At 42.8% G+C, this 21705-nt stretch overlaps 1 protein-coding gene across 1 annotated transcript in view; it reads left to right on the top strand.

The window, feature by feature from the left end:
- The window catches only part of NAPB (NSF attachment protein beta), a 665740-nt gene that overhangs the window by 247111 nt on the left and 396924 nt on the right, over positions 1-21705 (top strand). The window contains exon 3 of the mRNA XM_044056384.1: positions 2327-2443. Within this exon, the coding sequence (XP_043912319.1) occupies positions 2327-2443 (117 nt within the window). The remainder of the gene's footprint in view (positions 1-2326; positions 2444-21705) is intronic.

The raw sequence follows: 21705 nt of genomic DNA, 5'->3' as shown, positions 1-21705 counted from the left end.
CGGGATAGTGGGAGACGTCACATTATTGTTGACAGTCCAGTAGGGTATTGCCCAGGTGTCACATTATTTAGAGGCGGTATAGTGGGATATTAACTGGACATCACATGCAGCATTAAGTAGAGCAGAATAAAGTGCCTCAATGACAATTGGGTATGCGTAAGAGATGACATAGGAAGAACACTGCATTGTAAAACTGCAACCTCAATAATGCTATTGATTGCACTGCTGGAAAGACCTTTTTATGGGAAGTCACATTACCCTAGAGAAATCATCAGATAGGTGGCTTGTCCAATGTGTGCACATGCATATATGCATCATAATTGCAACATCGGTATTAAGACCACCATAGCAAAGTGCAAGGATAATTTCTCCATATAAATGGGGGTGGGGGGACATGGTGACTGTATAGGTAGAAATGGGGAAAAGCAAGCAGGGAACACACAAAAGGATAACATGAAGAAAAAATAGGTGGTGGGGGAAGAAGTGTATACTTTTATTTGGTATGGGTGCCAGTTTTTCATTTTATTTAGAAGGGTAGGAGGAATTCAGCAGGCTCTTTTATAGACTAGCTTAACTGTCAGAACTGTTTGGGTCTAATTTTCATTTAATTTGTGGGAAGGGTACTGTCTCAGGTGGTACAATGGATGGGTCATCCAGTCACAGCAGCTCTGTTACATAAGGAGACTCTCCAGAGTGTCAGTGCAGGCATCCAACTACCAGTTAACATTGGTCTTCATCAGCCACTGCACTTCCTAGCAGGTGACACACTAGGACCCATCTAGACCACGCTTTTTCCCCAGCTGCATAGTTGGCCACAGATACCACCAAAGAGCCCTCCCAAACATCTTGCAAAAGGTGACCTTCATCACCCTGTAGAGAGGCAACTGCCACACTCCTGTTGACGCAGTGGGTAGGTATTGTTTTTAAGAAATACAGTTAAAAAGCACTGTTTATCTGGCATTAACACTGATCTGAAGGAGTCTTCAACTCCTAAATAGTTTAGTAGACAAAAGCTCTTGTCTTTCACTTTAGTGGCTCAGTAAAGTTTCCTAGTTCATCAAAAATATGTTTTTATTTTTGTTTACATTTTTTTAAGATTAGAAGTAAACTGTGACATTTACAGAAACCATACCTTGCGTGTTAAGGGGGGATATGTTTTAGGTTGTGTGCTTTAAACCTCACAGATGGTTGGTTCTAGAATGCAGTGTTTATTACCAAGTAAGATAATTAAGCATCATTTTGCACACTCATTTTTATTATCTTTTGAAGAGCCAGTGATGCAGCCAGAAGAAGATTGTCGAAAAATCCATTTTGATAACATTTCTTTATGTGAAATGTAACTTAAAAGTGTAGTTTTCTTTTCTGTTATTAATCAGATTGTATGTTTGTGTTTGTATACATTTATTTATTTATTTTTATTTATTTTGTTTGTTTACCATATAATGTCCAGCTGGGCATGAGGGTAATTTTCAGTGGAGGCCCGGGTAGAAAAACTCCATGCATACAAATAGTATTGTTGTTTCTTTCGGCTTTTCCCGGTTAGGGGTCGCCACAGTGGAACTCCGGTCTGCTAATGATTGGTAGTTGATTTTTACGTGCCGAGTTACCAGCCCTGACGCACAACCTTCAACGAAGGTATGCCCATTCACGCATGTCTCCACGCAGAACACGCTCTAGCTGAGAATCGAACCAGACAGCGTCTTACTGTGAGGCGACAATGCTACTGCAGCACCACCACCGCGGGTATACATACAAATAGTTTTAAACAATCAAATTGAACACGTATTTATCAATAATGTACAAAGCAAGTCAGTAAAGAAATTAGTTATATAACAATAATTCGGAAATAATTAACAAGTAAATTAACAAATTTAACAAAAAATGGCACAGTTAGTGATTAAAAACTGGACACATGAGTTAATAGCGAGAACAATGATACAGTAATTGCAAGATAGAGAAATGCAGTTTACATAACAGACAAAGCAGCATATGTGTATACATTGCTAACTGAAACTGAGTGTAGAATCAAGATACACATTTAATTTACATATATAAAATGAATTACATATATAAAACGTATGTGTATATAAATTTATATTTGTTAATAGTGAATTAATTCAGTAATTAAGTAGTACACAATTGTCCATTTTTTTCTTACTAGGTAAGTAAAACATTTACAATAAATAAAAGTAGTGTTTTAATTCTATGCTTCATTGCTGTCAATATAATGTTTTTGGTTTAGTTTTGAAAACATTAGAGCTGTTTTGATGAAAAGTTAACTACTGCAAATCTTAACATATAGAAATATGCATATTTTGTTTTCCAGCTGCAGGGAATGCTTTTTGTCAAGCAGCTAAACTCCACATGCAGCTTCAGAGCAAACATGACGCTGCTGCCAGTTTTGTAGATGCTGGAAATGCCTACAAGAAAGCAGACCCACAAGGTGTGTACATTTCATTTTACAGTGAATGTTTGTCTGTTACCCCCAGTGAAGCGAAAATCCATTGGAAATATCACATTCTGAGTACAGACTGAGTGCATCCTTCATTTTTTTTTTTTGTTTTCTTTGTGAAAAGGAACATGGCCATGTGTGATAATGTGTTGGCCTCTGTGCATGTCTTGTAGTCATGTTTTGTCTTGATGAAGGACTGCTAGAATGAGCTAATCCAGATGTACTTGGAGCTACATGAAATCTGATCTGTGCAGGTAAATCGTATGAAGTCTTCCGATTTGTTTTTACTTTTAAGTGGCTTATCTGTCATATTCTTCTTGTTTTTGCCATGAGTTTTAGTTTAATTTACTAAACTGTCTGTACATGTGATAGCTAAATTAAAATGAAAGTAGGCTGAATTCAGAAAATTTTCCCAGCCATAGCTCTGAATAAATCGGGGACAAATCCAGAAATAAGGATGATCAGGGTCACTTTTTTAAATATTAGTACTATTAACTTGAAACATTGATAGAATAAGAGAATGTGAATAATAACCATTTTCTGAAGCAAAGCAAGTCTGCACTAATAATTATTGTCATTATTTATTAAATGTAATTCACTGCCTTTTCTCTCTCTAGAAGTCACCATCTTTATGAGGATTTAGAGGGGCAGAGCTAAAATTGGAGTCAAAATAAAGGATGTCCCTGAAAATCAGCTTGAGAGGCATGTTCCCAGTAGCTTGGGCAGAGTTTTTTGCCAAGCTTGTAGGGCCCTGAGTGAATTGCAAAGTGCAGTTCTCAAAGATGGTTCCAAATAAAGCCCTCATGAATAATTAGGGATCTCGGCAAGGGATGCAAAGTTGCATGAGGACTCTGCATAGCCCTGCGTCACTGAGCAGCTAGTTGCTTATGTCATTCTGACATCTGGAAAGGGGGCAGTGGTGAGTGTCTGCATACTGATATGCTGCTTTTGACTGTAAATGTAAGTAAATAAAAGGCTGCAAGTGCCATTAGTAGCATTACAGAATGTGTTTCATTTGTAGCTTTGTGAATTGGTGCAGCTTTTTTCATTGTGCAACACTGGTTCATCACTGCAGCTGACTGCTCTTTTGGAAAACTTATGAATGCAAATTTCGCTTACCTCTTTAGCAAGTTCAAATATTTTATGCTTAAATGACTGCAGTTTTCTGAGTCAGGATCTGTCTTGTCATCTTGTACTTAGTTGCAAGTCTTCCTTGCAGCTAAGCACAGTGTTTTGCGAGCCAGCCCACTATCCTTATTTCTCTGCTTAAATGCCTATCCTGTAGACCTTTGTGTAATCTGACAACTGCATTTAGGCATACTAACAATGCATTTAGGCATACTAACAATGACTAGACTGACATCTTGAAGCAGTACTCTAAAAAGGCATTTTTTTATATTTACAATGCTGTGTTAATGACAAATGAATGTTTAATATTCTGTAATAATTCCCTTTTCTGTCAAGCTGAAAGGTCATGACGAGATGCTCTCATGTTGCACTATTCATAACCTTAGGGAGTTGCTGCCTGCAGCACCGGACATCCAGCCAGTATACCAAAGTCTTTCAATCAGGACTATGTGCGATGTAGAATGCAGGGGCCATAAACTGACATCAGCTATAACTGTGACGTTTGCACGTACCCAACTCAGAATTTTTCTGCCGCAGTGAGAATCAGACGTCCGTTCACTAGTTCAGTATTATGGTGTTTGCTAGACATCGTCCATCCGATTTTGATCGCTCTCTGGCTGTCCACTCAGAGACAAGTACCCTTGTGGGAATTTTTTTGCTTATTTGTTTTTTGTCAGACCTACATGTCTTCTCCTAAGGGAAAGTCTGCTTTGTAGTATGCAAGTCTCTTATGAGGACCCACATGAGCAGTGTTTATTTTGTTTGGGGGAGGCTCACGATTACAAGGCCTGTAAGCTCTATCATTCCTTTGTTCTGAAAACCCTAAGAAGCTGTCTAGTGGCTTTAAAACTTTTATTTAGAAAAGGAGCACCTCCTACGTTTGGCGTCCGACATTGAAAGTGGAGCAGGCCCTTCTGAAGAACCGCCTAGGAAGAAGGCCAAGAAAGTTAGGCCTGATGCCTTGGCTGCGCCCAGTCATCTGGTGTTATCCTTGAGGCAGATATCAGCCCAGGATTGCTTCAGATGCTGGATACTGCGTAGCAATCGGGAACCAAATCAGAAGCCAGCTCTGCAAATACCCAGAGTTCATCCCCTGAGGTTTTACAACCATCTCACTCTGATGGTGAAGGGGAACCACGGCTCACTGCTTTGGCTGGCCCTGCTTGTACTTCATTCTTGGCAACCACTATAATGTCGGCTCCTAGGCCCATGTCTGCTCCCTCTTCTCCGTTAAAAAAGTATCAGAAGGAGAACCACACTTCAGAAGACCCTTCTCCTCCCTGGGAGACCTTTTCCCAAACTGTTCAAGGCTTTTCAGGCTCTTCAGACCCAGATCCCACAGACAGGCCTACCTGCTGCCCCTCAGGAACTCTCTGAGGAGGAGTCTTCCTCTTCAGATGATTCCTTAATTTATTGCTCTCAGTTGAGTTCACCCAAAGACTTTCTTAACTCAGAAGAAGAATCTCTCACTCCTGATTCCCTTGGAGAAGATTTTTCCTTGGGAAATACCATTTACCTGCTTAGACAATATTTCAAATGGGAACTATCAGATGTCTCTGAGCCAAAAAAGAGATACTTTGAGTTCTTGCAGATGGAGCAGCCTTCACCATCTGCAGTTCTCCCGTTTCTTCCTGCATTTCAAGATGCTTTTTCTGCTGCCTCACAAAGCCCAGAGTCGCAGCCTCCTGTTTCTGTCCGCTCAGGAGCAGTTTCTTTTCAAAAATCCTCCAGCAGAACCTGCGATGATTGCTGTGTCACCAGATAAGTCCTCTAGGCAGCTTCCTTCTTTCCTTTTCCCTACAGGTAAAGACAGTAAATTTATGGACAGGTTGGGGAGGAAAGTTTATACTTCTTCCACTTTGACCATTAGAGCTATTATTTATCAGACACACATGGCAAAGTTTGCATTAGATTCCCTGACCACGCCCTGTAACCTTCTGTCAGAGTTTCCAGAATCCCCTGTTAAGACTCAAATAAGTACCCTTCTATCCACGGTTTCTCAAGTGACCAGACACTCCAAGTGCAGGTATGATGCTGTAGAAGCTTCTTCTAAGTCAGCTGCTTCTGTTCTAAGGAGGTTTTCGTGGCTGAGACTCCAGCCCTTACCTTTGGATGTTCAAGCTAAGTTGCTAGATGCACCTTTGGACAATAAAGCCCTATTTGGAGCTGCCTCTGCTGAGCTACTTTAAGTTCCTACAGGAAAAAGGTAAAGACTTACAAAATTTAAAACATCTACTAGTCTCACCTGTTCCCAGATTTCATAGAAATTACTTAAAAACCTAGCTTTGTCTAGAGACATTCCTCCCGCTTCTCTGCTACTCAGCCCAGGAGACATAGCCATACCAGGAAAGAATCTGCTCCAGGGGCTTCAACCACCTCCACTCCATCTTCCTTTTGGAGGCAGCCAGACACGGGAAGAGCTCCTCCACTGTGACTCTCCCCCCTTAACCAACTCCACCTTACCCTATCCCTACCCTCCTGGCAGAAAATCACCTCAGACAAGTGGGTGCTTTCCATCATCGAGAGGGGGGCATACTTTATGACTTGGTGGGCTATGCCTCCCTTACAGGGGCCACCACAACCCCCTCAAAATCAGGTGTCATTCCTGCCACCTTTCCTCAGCCAACTCTCTGGTCCCCAGAAAAGATGGTCCGACTTATCCTACCTCATTCTCTTCCTCAAGAACGTATCTTCAAAATGCTACCTTTACAACACCTCTTTCCCCTCATACCTCAGCAAGCCTTCATGGTCTCCCTGGATCTGAAGGATACTTACCTTCATATCCCCATCATTCCCCCTTACAGAAGATACTTGCGCTTCTCTGTGGGTTCTTCTCATTTTCAATTTTTTGCCTTACCCTTTGGCCTCTCCACAGCACCAAGAGTCCTCACAAAGTGCTTAGCCCCAGCCATTGCAGACTGCAGGGCACACAGTTTTACCCCTACTTGTACGACCTTATTTTGCACCAGGATCCACTCATCCTCTTCCCAACACTTGCACATGATGTGCAGGTCTAGGTTTCACACTAAATGGCTAAAGGTTTCAAATGACTCCATCCCAAGACCTTGTCTTCCTGGGGTGCAGGATCAGGACAGACTTGATGTCCGTCTTTGTCCCTCCACCCAAAATTTTTTTCTCAGTTCTTCCACTTCCTGCTACCTCTAGCATCCATCACAGCAAGGGAATTTCTCAGAATACTAGGATACATGGCTTCCTTGATTCCCATGATCCCTCTTGCCAAAATGCACATGAGGAAGTTTCAGTGGGTCTTGAGAAACTCTTGGAGCCAACACTCTCATCCCTTTAAAAAAAACTACCCCTTCTTCCAAGCTTAAAGAAGGAACTCTCGTGTCTCCCTGAATCAAGGGGTACCACTGCAGGTCCCCCACCCAAACAGCACCTGTACACAGATGCGTCAAGTTTAGGTTGGGGAGCCATCCCTCACCATGCCAGCAATCAGCACAAAGTTCAGGGGGGAATGGTCTGTTGTGGAAGGAGAGACCACATCAACCTGAGAGAACTAAACGCCCTATTCTTGGGCATGCAGGCCTTTTAACAGATCCTTCTGCTAGGCACCTTGCAGGTCATCACAGACCACGTGAACTGTCCTGTGGTACATAAACCAGCAGGGAGAGAGAGAGAGTCTTACCTCCTGTGCAGTCTGGCAGTAGAGATTTGGTACCTGGCAGCAGATCTTCAAATTCACTTGCTGGCAGTCTACATCCCATCAGACGAAAACTGGATAGCAGACACCCTAAGCAGAACATTATCACCCTCCCACAAATAGATGCTCCACAGGGAGGTACTTCTTGATCTAATTCACAGGTGGGGTATTCCTCAGCCAGATCTGTTTGCCACCTCCTAGAACAAACAGATGCTTCTCTTCTGCTCAAGGCTCCATTATCCACAGGCTTGGAAAGTGAACGCCTTCTCCTTTTCATGGGAGGGAATGTTCCTTTATGCCTTGCCTCCATTTCCTCTGATTCACAATGTCTTCCTGAAAGTACAGAAGGACAAACCAAATATCCTGCAGATGACTCCCTTCTGGCCAAGACAGCATTGGCTTCCCCTTCTCAACCTTTTAGCCCAGGGCAATCACCACAGGTTACCTCACTGCTTCGACCTACTCACACAAAACAGGGGATCCCTGATTCACCCCCACCTACTCACCCTCAAACTGACAATGTGGGTGATACAATTCTGATCTCCTTTAGGCACCTATACTCAGAGGACATACTCACTGTCCTGCAGGAGGCCAGGAGACCAAGTACCAAGAGAAGTTAGTTATCAAAGTGGAAAAGATTCTCCGAATGGTGCCTTAGGAAACAACAGGACCCTTTCCTAGTTTCTGTTCCACTTGTCCTTTCCTACCTGTGTGAGTTACTACAGTCAAGGTTGACCTACTCTTTAGTAAAAGTACACCTATCTGCCATTTCTGCTTGCCTTCCCTTGACTCCTCCCTTGGCTTCCAGACTAGACGTCAAGCTGTTTCTGAAAGGGGTCCTTCATATAAGACCTCCCCGTAAGCCTAGCCCCTCTCCTTGGGACCTCAGCTTTGTGCTGGAAAAGCTTACGTTGGCACCTTTTGAGCAAGCCCACTCCTCCTCCCTTAAATTCTGCACATGGAAAACAAGTTTTATTACTGGCCTTTACTTCTGCCAGGAGGGTCTCTGAGATCCAAGCCCTTATGGCTTCTCCTCCCTACCTTATTTTTCATAAAGATAGGGTCTGTCTCAGAACTAACCCTTCTTTAATGCCTAAAGTAGTCAACGAAATTTCCTTAAACCCAGACCATTAATCTATCTGTGTTTTACCCGCAACCACAGAACTCCTCAGAAAGGGCCTTGCATTCCCTGGATGTTCACAGGCAACTGAGGTTTTACCTAGATAAGACAAAGTCCGTCAGACAGTCTGACCAGCTTTTTGTCTCATTCCATCCTAGAGCTCTTGTCAAAGCAGTTTCTAAACGTGCTGTTGCCTCTTTAATTTCTAAGGCTATAGCTTTTTGCTCCTCCTTTAATGGAAAGCAACTGACTTCACCTGTTGGGGCCCATTCCACTAGAACAGCTTCCTCTTCAGCAGCTTTTTTCAAGGGAATTTATACTCCTGTATCCTAGAGGCTGCAACGTGGTCCTCTGTACACACCTTTACCAAACATTACAAATTGGACCTGATCTCTAGGGCTAGAGCAGGGTTTGCTAGGTCTGTCCTGCAGGGCCTCATTGACTCTGGTCCCCTTCATACCTCCCATGCATCTTCCTAGAGAGCAGTGGTACTTTCCCTAAGGTTGTGAATACTGCAACATGAGAATAGAAGGACATAGAATAGTTGTGAAAGAACTTAACATAACCATAGATGTCCTTCTCTTCCATGTTGCAGTATTCATTCCCACCCACCAACCCCCTATTGTCCTTTCTTGTTTGGCCATTTTCATAACACTGCTGGGGTGTGCCTGAGATACTGATGCTTGAGCTCTTTCCTACTGCTCCTGGGGTGTCTCTCTTTGTGGCAGCCAGTTTCTGAGTTGGGTACATGCAGACGTCTCAGTTATAGCCGACGTCAGTTTATGGCCTCTGCATTCTACATCGCATGTACCCCTGATTGAAAGACTTTGTTATACTGGCTGGATATCCGGAGCTGCAGGCAGTAACTCCCTAAGGTTGTGAATACTGCAACATGGAAGAGAAAGGACATCTATGGTTATGGTAAGTTCTTACACAACTATTCTTTCTTGTCCTTTCAGGTTAGCTTTATGCATCGCATCTCCAGTTTCTGTTGTACCACAGATTCATGCATTTTAATAGGCTTTATCCAGTTTGCTTCTACATTGCACCTCTGTTTTTCACAAAATGAATTTTTATAATATGGCTCCCAAGTATGCAGCTATGTCTAAAAGGTGTAGGATCTTTGCTTGGAAATGATATAGGTATTTTATACCCCAAGCAAACTCCAAAAGAATTTTTCCTCGGGTAGATTGCAAATGCTGGATGTGTGTTGGGGATGAAAGCGGTAACTGGGAACATATATTTTTGCGAGCGTAATGAGTTGGCAGACTTTAAAAATTCCTGCAGACGATTCTGTCAGAAATACTGAGTAAGCAAATTAGTGTAACCAAAGAAATTATTTTTTGAGCTGTAATACAAAATCTGAATTAATTGCATAGATACATTAAGGCTTTGCTGAGTTTAATTCTAGTGGCTGCCAAAAATAGCAATTACTAGAAAATGGAAATTAGTCTAACTCAACCTTACTAGAAGTAGTGAATATAGTAAAAGAGAGAAAATAATTGCAAGTGGAATCTTTAGAAAGGGGTAGGAGCAAATTACATAGAAAAAAATGGGAATTGTGGAACAGTACGTACTGAATAATGTTTTATAGGAGGAATGAGGTTTAAGGGAATGTAGGAATTGAATGAGCTGTGTAATGTTTGACAGTGACTGTATACAAGATTGCGTGATGTACGTTTGCAACTGAAACTGTCAGTATGGTTTATGTTCATTTATATCAATGTATGATTGCCTGTGTCATGAGTGATAATTCAGTAAAGATATTTCTTGCTTAAAGATTAAATTTTAAGAGCTCCTCTCTGTGATCTGACCAGATCATATCACTAAAAAATGTCTTCTTTGGAGTTCTGTGACAATTTCAGCTGTTTCAGTCATACTTACAGATGCTATCAACAATGTCTTAAAACATGGTTAACAGATCTGCCGTACTGGCAAAATGACTTTTTTTTTAGCGAATGCTTATTTTACCAAAGTAATAAGCAATCATTGATAACATTTACATAAACTTATGCAGTTAGTTCATTAATATATTACATGACCTATACAGGAAATGAGCAATCGAAAAAAACAAGGATGTAAATATCTAATTTCTGTATATAATTGTCATACAGTAACTCTTGTAATACTATTGTCACTGAGCAAAACGCATCACATACAGCTCTTCTGGTAAGACTGAAAAGGTGTATGAAATTTAAGTAGCAGAAGTTTGAAAATAAAGAAGCTGCATCAGTATTTGCTAGAGTATAAACCATTGCTGACATAGCTGTTTTCTCTTTTTTGTAAACATGCTTAAACATCTGCCTATTTTGTTCTTGGTAAAGGTATTAGCACTGCTGTTACCATTATTTTTTTACCGTCTTTGATATTTAGCAGGTAGCACCACAGAATTAAAGAATTGTCCTGCAGATATTTGGTAGCATTTGATAAAAAGAGACTGGAACGTCTGTGATTGATTTTTATATGGATTTTTTTCCCTTATAACTGAAAGGAGAGAGCGCCACTCCCACGTACACTCCCATCCGTGTCTGGCAAATAAAACGTTATTTTAAATAAAAGTAGGAAATGCTCATGTAGTTGATTTTTGAAGACTAGTTTTTAGACATAATAAATCCCAGTGCTGAACCCCCTCACCTTAATCAGATATATGTACATTCTAGCATGAAGCTGATTTTTTTAATGTATAATATTCTAGTACTCAAACACTTATTTAATTCTGCAGGTACATATGCTGCCTGCACAGTTTGAAGGTCAGACTTCCTCCCTCTGAATAGAAACGGAGATACTGCACCAATCTGATTTTTTTCTGATTTGTTTCATTTTTGTGCTGCTTAAAAGCTGTCACCAATTGCAGTTCAGAAGTGGGAAGAAAGTAGTTTTACTGGCATTTCCTAAATCCCCTTTCACGCCTAGGTGATGCATTCTGTTTCCATATTTTCTCTAGAAATTAGAATACATTATCAAGATGGGCTATTATAGCAATAACCCACGCCTGGGTGTGGGTAATGCTGGATTTACCCACGGTTGGTGTGGTTTGGTCACGAGGGCAAACCCCGAGTGGCCAAACAAAGCCAAACGTGGGTAAATCCAGCATTACCCACACCCAGAAGTGGGTTATTGCTGTTATACAATGACATTATTTAAGAAAAAAAATAATTACTTTTCTTAAATAATGACATTGTATAATGCCTCCTTGCTGCCCTTCCGCAGCTGTCTGGGTATTCTGCGTCAGTTCTGATGTACTGCGCATGCGTATATTTATGCAGTACATCAGAGCTGTGGGCAAAAGCAACGGATAAAGCAAGATCTCCGTTGCTTTTTACAGCCTGTCTCGCTATGTTAAATGAGTTTAACATAGCGAGACAGCTTTAAAAAAAGCAACGGAGAATCTCTGTTACTTTTTTAAAGCTGTCTCGCTAGGTTAAACCCATTTAACATAACATAACAGTTTTGAAAAAAGCAACGGAGAAAGCAAGATCTCCGTTGCTTTTTAAAGTGTCTCGCAATGTTAAATGAGTTTAACATAGCAAGACAACTTTAAAGAAAGCAACAGAGATGCTCCGTTGCTTTTTTTAAAAGCTGTCTCGCCATGTTAAACTCGTTTAACATGGCGAGACAGGTTGTAACAAGCAACCGAGATCTTGCGTTCTCCGTTGCTGTAAAAAAAAAAAAAAAAAAAGTTATACTAATGGAAAAAGTCCAGGCGACTGGACCTTTTTCCATTACTATAACTCTCTTGATTTACAACGTGCACGCTGACCAATCAGCGTGCACGTTTTGGAATATTAATGGGGGAGTCGTTGTATAATCTAATTTCTCGCTGTTTGCTGAATGCTTTGAACTAGTTTTGCATGCCCGAATTTCCATCGGGTAATGTGGGGGGGGGTATTGTGAGGCAAACCAGGAACTAACTGCTCGGCTGTGCTCCTGTAACTTAAAACTGCATGTATTGTCTGTAGTTGCACATATAGCTAGCTCTTGCTATAAGCCTTTCATCATCACTTTTCAAGCAGTTTTTATTTTGATCCACTGACAGCTTTCTCCTTTTAAGAAATGCCTCCTTCCTCCATTTCTGTTACCCAAGATTTTTAACCTTCGTCTGCCACAATTTTCCACAGACAGAATTCGATAGAAAGCAGCACTAGTTGGACATGATCATTAAACTCTTAACGTTTCTTGAGTTCTTTGAGAACATCTGCAACTGCTGTTTATTACTTCTCCCAAGATATTTTTTTAAATAAACATAGTTTATTAAAGTTTCCTACTTTTGATTAATTTAAAATGACAAGATAAATGAACCTGAAGCCTAAAAACACTTAAAATCTGATTGTTGTAAAACTGTATAGAGGTGAAGTTATCCATGCAGTGTTAGTTTCTCTCTTCCTTTTTAAAGTAACATGCCCTCCATGGAACATCATTCTCAAAGGGTAAAGCTTTGACTTTTTTACCTTGACATGAACTGAACCGAAACCAATCCTAGAATAAAAAAAAGGGGAAGAGGGCAAATAATTTTTCCTAGCAATCTTTTGGTGACAGTACTAAAATACAAGATGTTAGGTAGTCCGATCTCCCCTTCATGTTTACATATGGGTTCGGAGCCGATCCTCTGCTCCGACTCGGCCGATTTTCAAGCTGGAAGACTTCTGGTTGGCTCGTGGCTAAGCAGGTATCCCATGGTGCACCAGTACAATCCCCAGATCTCATTTGCCGCGTCAACGAGTTCAGTTTTGCTTCTCTTGGCTCTGGCTAAGTTTTTCAAAATTCTTTGTATTCTGTCGTATTCAATGCTTTATTAGAACCTTTATTGTATATTTAGTGTTGCTAATATATTAGGCAGTTGCATTGCTTGCCCTTTTTGAGTGCAACTTAGTTTACTAGTTGTTATTGGTATCCTGTGTGCCAGTTAATTTAGGCGCCGTTGCGCATTTTTTGATTAGGTAGAGTTTTTGGCATTTTTCCACTCTTAGTCAACAGGGGCTCCTGTTGTCTTGTCTGTTGTTGTTGTGACCTTTTTTTTGTCACCCTTGGCAGTTAGTTTGTGCTATTTTGACATTGTTTGTTTTGGCGAGGATCTGCTTGTGAATTTACTAGGATTGCAAGTATACTACCTGTTTTTTTTAGGTATATAGAAATTTGTGTCATTTACGGTTTCTCTTGTGTGCATGGACTTTCCTTTCTGGTCTAAGTTAGAAGACCTAGTTTCACTACACCGGGCTAGGCCCGTTTAAGTTAGAGGACCTAGTCCTCGTGTAACTCCTTCTTAAGGCTGGGCCCATTTTAGTTAGAGGACCCTAGTCCTCCTTTTTCTCTTTTTCAATCTCTCTGGGTTGTGTGTGTGTGTAATATGTCCTAAGAAAGTAAGGAGCATAAACCCTTGGTGTTCAAAAAGTGCATGAAATGCTCCCAAAAGATGTCCTTAACGGATGGCCACAGTAGCTGTGTCTACTGCCTAAGGGCCATCCACTTACAGGAGTCATGTTTGTTCTGCCATGCTTCCTGTCCTAGAGTGTTACAGGAGAGAAAGAACAAGCTCATACTCTAGGGTCTATTGAAACCATGCTTTGAGGAAGCACTATCCAGTTCTTCAGGTTCCTCTAAGTCTGGGAAATCAAAATCTTCAAAAAGGCCTTCTCTGACACCGGCTGGTGTCTCAGAGCCACCTCCTAAACAGTCAAATAATCCAAATCTGCCTCCTCGACTCCTCAGCCTTCGGAGCCGAAGGAGAGCATCATGGTGGTGTTAGTCTGTTACAGGTGTTTCAGAACCGATCTCTGAACCTATTGATACAGCAATTGACTCTGCTACTCGGAGCCGGTCTGTAAGCTCCCTACTGGTTTCCGTAACAATTAAGTCTCCAGTGATCCCCCAGGACAAGATCTCCAACTATGTCTTCCAGGAGCCTTTCAGAAGAAGATGTGGAGAAAGGGTAGTGCTGAGACACTTGAAGTAGTCTACCTTACCAAAATTATTGTTGGCTCAGACCTAGTCGGCTCCGGTGTCACTTGGCCCAGCTTTGCCCTTGTCTGCTATTCCTTCTCCGAGCCATACTGGCCTTTCGGAGCCGGAATGCTTGGTGACAACAGAGGAAATGCTGGCTCCAACTCACCTTGTTGCTGCTTTGGAGCCAGGTTCGGCTCTGACATGCACGGTGCCGTCAGTCATGTCCAGGGGTCGAAGCTCTCCTGTCTGCACTGACAGGGAGGGTTGGAATCTATCTTCTTTGGTTCCGAGCCTTCCTCTCGGTGCTTCGGCCAGGGTGAGCTCGGACCCTGCATCTATCTCGGAGCCAACATCTCTGGCTCCGGCACCGACCCGCATTTCTTCGGATTGGGGGAGGTCTTCGGAGCCGGAGAGGTTGGCGTTTGAGATGATACGTGTGCTGTCTCACTCTCCAGCCCCTACCAATGGCACCGGCACTCTTCCCCCGAGAGCACCCACTTCAACCTCAGCCCCTACTCTCTCTGGAGACAGCAGAGACTTGCAGCCTCAGGAGCCATCGGCTGGTGGTCCCCGCTCTTCCGAGGCTTCTCTGGAATATCCTTCTGAGGAGCCTCCTCGGAAGAGGTTATGTAAGAGAAAACATATGGACTCCCAGGATGAGTCTTGGACATCGGATACTGATCTCAAGGAGTCTGAAGGGTCCTCCAAGTCGTCCTCTGATGATGTCTCCTTTGTGGACATTTTAGAGATCCTTAGGCAGAGGTGTGACTGGCCCACTGTTATCCCTTCTGATAAGGAGTCTGTGTACCTGAAGGCTTTTGGGTCTCAACCTTCTGCCTCTTGGTCGTCTCCACCTTTTGACGAACTGATGGATCTAGTTAGTCAAAAGGTGTGGGATACTCCTGACACAGTGGAGCCAGTCCCCAGGAGACCAAATAAGTTATTTTCTGCCCCTCCTGGTGAAGAGTTCTTGTGCAAGGGCGTTCCCGTAGATGCCATGGTGATGGCGGCGGCCACGAAGAAGGAGTTAGCGGAGAATTCTTCATCTGTTCATCCACCAAACAAGGAGTCTCGACAGATGGACAGATTTGGGAAGCGTATTTTTAGTTCAGCAGCCTTTACCCTTCGATCGCTGAACTATTTCACGCACTTCACGAGGTTGCAGAGGGATCTCCTCAAGGAGTTAGATTCCATACAAGGTGCGTGTACTGAGGGAGTTCCTGATTTCTACTCAGTTGTCCACCTTAAATTCTGTGATTAATTCCTCCATGCGACTGATCTCAACGGATGGAGTGAGTAGAGCAGCAGGTTCTGGAGTTGCCTTGAGGCGCCACTCCTGGATGCGCTTATGTAATTTTGCAGAACCGTTCAAGTCCACTTTCAACAGTGGTTCCTCATTGTTTGATTCCAAGGTGAAGGATGCACTCACTTAGTGTGAGCAAGAAGAAAAGACTCTTTCTGCCGTGGGAGTGCGTTTTACTGTCCCTTCCAGACCAAACCCCAAGGGTCAAAGGAGTGTTAAAATGTGGTTCAAGAAGTCCCAGAGAGTCTTTCCTGACATACAGGGTAAATCCTCCTTCAGAGGCAGAGGAGGAGGAAATGGCAGACGTTGTTCTAGAGGCAGGGGCGGTCCGCAATACCAACAAGGCCATGATTCCTTTAGAGGACAGCCTTATCAGCGCTCCTGATGTGAAGCTGGACTGCGCTTCTCTGGGGCCGGTCGGGGGTCGCATTTCTTTGTACCAAGAAGCCTGGCTAAATATCATCCAAGACAAGTGGGTACAAAGTTGTTACCAGAGGCTATATCATACCCTTTTCCCTATCACCGTTTGTTCCCAAAAGGATTCCAGATGTACCATCCAATCACAGGGATCAGGCAACTGTGGAGATCAACAAGTTGCTCGTAAAAAGAGTCATCCAGTCCATCCCAGCAGACCAGATAGGATCCAGAACTTACTCCAGGTTCTTTTTAGTTCCAAAATGAACTGGAGATTGGAGGCCAATATTGGACCTCAACAGATTGAACGAATCAGTGAAGGACAAATTTCGGATGGTAACACTGCAGTCTATACTCCCGTTGTTAGGGAAAGACTTTTGGATGTGCTCTCTGGATCTTCAGGATGCCTACTACCACATAAAAATGGACAAGGCGTCCAGAAGCCATCTACGCTTCCGGCTGGGAGCCAGTCACTATCAGTTTTGGCTCTGCCCTTTGGTCTCATCACAGCCCCCAGGGTGTTCACCAAATGCATGGCAGTAGTGACAGCTCACCTGAGACGTCAGGGATTCCAGGTGTTTCTGTATTTGGACGACTGGCTCCTGACTGCCCCCACAATTCAACTTTGTGCTCAGTTAGGGATCTCCATAAATTGGAAAAAATCTGCATTATTGCCCTCTCAATCTGTGATTTTTTTTATAAGCACAGAGGTAGACACAGTGAACATGACAGCTCGTCTCCCCGCCAAAAGGGCACAGAACTTAATCTCCCAAGATCAGCATTTTCTCCCGTTGCGAAAAGTCAAAGTGAAGTGGGTTCTTCAGCTCCTCGGGACTATGGCTTCCACAATTCTATTGATACCATTAGCCAGGTTGCACATGAGAATTCTCCAGTGGGTTCGGTCTTCCCAATGGTCCTTCCAATCTCTCCCACTGAGTCACTGTATCCTGCTGACGGAATCATGCAAGAAGGACTTTTGTTGGTGGATAGCTCCCAATGAACTGATCACGAGTGCCCCCTTTGTTCCGGCCCAACCTGTTGCCACTGTGACCACGGATGCTTCTCGGATCGGGTGGAGGGGGCATTATCTCGGCAGGACTTTCCAAGGCACATAGCAAGAACATGAATCTCATCTGCATATCAGTGGTCTGGAGATGAGGGCGATGCTTCTGGCGTTGCAAGCACTTCAAGACCTTCTTCCTCTAGGGACAGTTACGATACAATCAGACAACATGTCAGTGGTTTGGTATATCAACAAACAGGGCGGTACCAGATCTTACCCACTCTGTCGAGAGGCCATGCGAGTTTGGGAATGGGCAATTTCTTCCCCGCGCTTTCTGGCTGCAATGCACATTCCAGGGACAACCAACGTGATAGCCAACAAGCTCAGCTGGGCAATCCTAATGCCTCATGAGTGGTCTCTGAAATGGGAAACAGTGAGTCAGATTTTCCAGAAATGGGGACAGCCTTGCTGCAACCTTTTTTGCCAGCCCAGTCAATACCAAATGCAGCAGCTATTTTTCCCTCATTCCCCCTCTGGGGGAGTCTTCCAGAGACGCTCTGGCTCATGATTGGCCCATGGGACTTCTGTATGCCTTTCCTCCAATCCCTCTCATTTCCAAAGTGTTTCAGAAAGCCAGTCGGCTGGAAGCAAGTTGATCCTCATTGCTCCCTACTGGCCTTGTCAGGTCTGGTTCCCCTTACTCGAGCCTCTCCTCCGGGATGATCCTTGGATTCTGGACCCAGCTCCAGATCTGTTGACTCACATGTCTGGTTCACTGCACTCCTCAATCCACACCCACAAATTGACAGCGTGGCTGCTCCAGTTCCATCCATAGTCAAGCTTCATGATTTATCTTCAGTGTCACATATTCTTATGTCCTCCCATAAACCTTCACCTAGGAGGCTGTATGGCAGTAAATGGAAAAGATTTTCTATTTGGGCACAGAGAATAAATGTAGATCCATACACTACTTCTATCCCTGTGATTCTGGATTTTCTTTCTGAGCTTTTTCAGCAAGGTTCTGCCACTGCCACTATTAAGAGTCCAATTGGTGGCGATTTCTCATTTTCCAGATACCAGTTTAATGTCTCATAAGCTATGCAAGACCTTTTAGAAAGGGGCCACTCTATTGAGACCATCTCTGCAAGAACCAGTGGCTTCTTGGGATTTAAATTTTGTGTTGTCCAAATTGACTTCTCCCCCTTTTGAACCCTCCCACTCATCTTCTCTAAAATTTTTGTCTTGGAAGATCTTGTTTTTGGTAGCTATCACATCAGCTAGAAGGTATCGGAGCTACAGGCCTTGTCTATTAAGCCACCGTATTTGATTTTTCACAAAGACAGGGTGTTATTACGTACTAATCCCTGCTATGTCCCCAAAGTTTGTTCTAATGCTACCTTAAACCAATCAATAGAACTACCAGTTTTCTTCCCGAGCCACTGTAATGCAGCTGAGTACCATTTTCATCAGCTAAACGTTCATAGACAACTAAGTTTTTATCTGCAGCAGACTAAGGCTTTCAGGAAATCAGATCAATTATTCATTTCCTTTTCTGACTCTAGATTGGGCTTACCAGTTTCTGAAGTGACACTATCTAATTGGATTTCTAGTTGCACAGCCTTTATCTGTAGCTCGGAGGGCAAACCTTTACCCTACAGGATCAAGGTTCATTCTACCAGGTCGCTGTCTACCTCTGCAGCCTTTCAGGCCAGGGTACCACTTGATAATATTTGTGCAGCAGCTATGTGGGCTACCCCTCACACTTTTATTACACATTACAAATTGGATTTGGCATCCAGGGTTAAAGCATCCTTTGGCACCTCGGTGCTCGAGTATTTTCCAATGAGCCACCCAAGAATAAGGCGCTAGGGATGCTGTCACATATGTGTAAAAATGAAGGTGAGATCGGACTACATAACATTAAGAAGTTATGTACTCACCATAACATTCTATGTTGGAAGTCCATCTCACCCTTCATTTTTACCAACCCGCCCTCCTGCCCCCATCCTGGTAGATCTGGAAGTAATAATTTGGTTGCCCTTGGTTGGAGACCCTTTAGTATTGGTTGTTTTTTATGGTTGTTATTCTAGTGAGCAGCAAACAAGATCTGGGGATTATACTAGTTCACCATGGGATACCTGCTTAGCCACAAGCCAACCAGAAGTCTTCCAGCTTGTAAATTGGCCGAGTCGGAGCCGAGGATTGGCTCCGAATCCATATGTAAAAATGAAGGGTGAGATGGACTACCATAGTGAGTACATAACTTATTAACCACATCAATCTATATACTCAGAGCTGATTTTAGAAGAATGTGTTTGTCTGCGTACATGTAGATATATACGTGTATTGTAGTGATAAATTTTGGTCTTAATTTTCTTGGCTTTAGTACTATTGTTTGTCTTTTGGCTTTGCCCAGTTAGGGGTCGCCACAGTGGAACTGTGGTCCGCTAATGATTGGCAGTGGATTTTTATGGTGCCGAGTTGCCAGCCCGATGCCCAACCTTCAAAGAAGGCAGACCCATTCACGCATGCACCTACCTGCATGTCTTTAACGTCACTCGACCGCGGGGAGGACATTCAGACTCCACACAGAAGGTGCTCCAGCCGAGAATCGAACGGGAGAACCTCTTGCTGTGAGGTGACAATGCTAGCAGCTGCACCACTGTGGCCCAGTTAACAAATGTTAAATAAATAAAATAAAATCTCAAGCTCACTGCGTGGCTTCTCCAGTTCTCGTAATAGCCAGGCATTCCTCCCTCACTTCCCCGGTCCAACGCATCATTCTGTCCCACCAAAATCCTTAAACTAGAAAATTTGTCCCATAACAAATGGGTAAAATTTGCTAAATGGTCACGTGACTGTAATACAGACTCATATGCAGCACCTGTAAATAAAGTTTTATACTTCTTAGCCTTACTCTGAGTCTAGCTCATCAGCTTCTACCATTAGGGTGCGTCTTGCCGCGATATCCAACTTCCATATTGGTTTCAACAGCTCATCACTTGTGTCCTGTAAACTGTGTAAAGCCATCTTGAAAGGAACCTTAATGTTCAGGCCTCCGTTTAAAGAACCCTCTGCTCCATGGGATTTGCATTTGGTGCTGCAGTCTCACAGTTCTTCCCCCTTTGAACCATCAACAATTTGTGACTTAAAGTTCTTGTCCTGGAAAACCTTGTTTTTGATAGCAATCACTTCAGCCAGGAGAATATCTGAAATTCAAGCCTTGTCCTGCAAACCCCCCCTATTTGATATTTCATAAGGACAGGGTCTCCCTCAGGACAAATCCGTCCATTTTGTTGTTTCAGAGTCGTGTCAATCAAACCTTACATCTCTGTTTTTTTTTCCTAATTTTTCCAACAACGGGGTGTAGTGCCTACACTTACTAGACGTACACAGACAATTATGCTTTTACCTTCACAGAACAAAGGACATTAGAAAAATCCAACCAACTGCTTATACCCTTTTCTACAGTCTCTTTAGGCAATTCAGTATCTAAGGTTACCTTAGCGAAATGGCTTAAGGACTGTATCACCTTTGTTTATAACAAAAAAGGGTCTCCACCCACCATGTCCTGTGAAAGATAATTCAACGAGAGCTGCAGTTTTCAATGCCAGAGCTTCCTTAGATGAATTGTTGAATCCTTAAATGAATTGTTCATCCCCCCTTTCTTCCAAACCTGATTTCTTCAGTCTTTTACCTTAACTTACTCCCTTCCTATTTATCCTACCAAAAACATTTCCCTGACATTTTTGTTTAACTCCTATTATACTAATTCAATAAGACTATACTGTTTCAAATATGTCCCATCCACATGCCTGATTTCTAATGTGGACTTGTAATATAATTGCTTGCTTATTATTAATGTTAACACTTTTTCATTAATTGACTCTGTCAACCTTTTTGTAACATGCTTTTATTACTGTATATATTGTAATTGTATAATTTATTTTTGGGGAGACCCCCCCCCCCCCCGGGCCTCCTCTGAAAAAGGGCGATTTTAGCTCAGTCTGACTACTCCCAGTCAACAAATGTAAAATAAATAAATTGTCTGTGCAGCAGCTACGTTGTCATCTCGTCATACCTTGATTACTCATTACAAACTGGACCAGGTCTCTAGGGGACATGAATCATTTGGCTTGATGGTGCTCAGGAATATGAGACCTCCCAAGATTCGGGTAGCTAGGGACTCTGTCCCACAGTCAAGGATTATGTGAAGAGTGACAACATCAAATAAAGAAGTTATGTCTTATCATAACATTCCATCTGTATCTTCACTAATCCTTGACATTCCTTCCCTCCTTCCCCCTGCCTTAGAATTCTTGATGGACCAAATATTTCCAAAGACTGCCTTCATCATAGGGACACAGATATGGTCTCTTATCTAGTACTTCTTGTGTGTCAGTATTGTACGCAAACTCGATCTGAAGTAATCTGGTGAGAAGCATTATGGGTAGAGCCTAGCTAGAGAGTTTTGGAAGGCGCGAACTGGAATAATGGCCTAGTCAGTTCTGAGGCTTGGAACCAAGCTCACAGTCAAGGATTAGTGAAGATCAACAGCACATATGGAATGTTATAGTTTCATAGTTTAGTACTAGGCTATCTGCCCTGGGGCATTTGTGAGCCTAGCCATAGTGATGTGGCTTTCGCCACCCCATAAAATGGTACAAAATGCACAGAATAG

Source organism: Protopterus annectens, chromosome 1.part2 (assembly GCF_019279795.1).
Source record: "Protopterus annectens isolate FY-2018-M chromosome 1.part2, PAN1.0, whole genome shotgun sequence".
Classification (NCBI taxonomy): Eukaryota; Metazoa; Chordata; order Ceratodontiformes; family Protopteridae; genus Protopterus; species Protopterus annectens.
The sequence above is the reverse complement of the archived record's forward strand: the minus strand, read 5'-3'. Positions and strand labels throughout refer to the sequence as shown.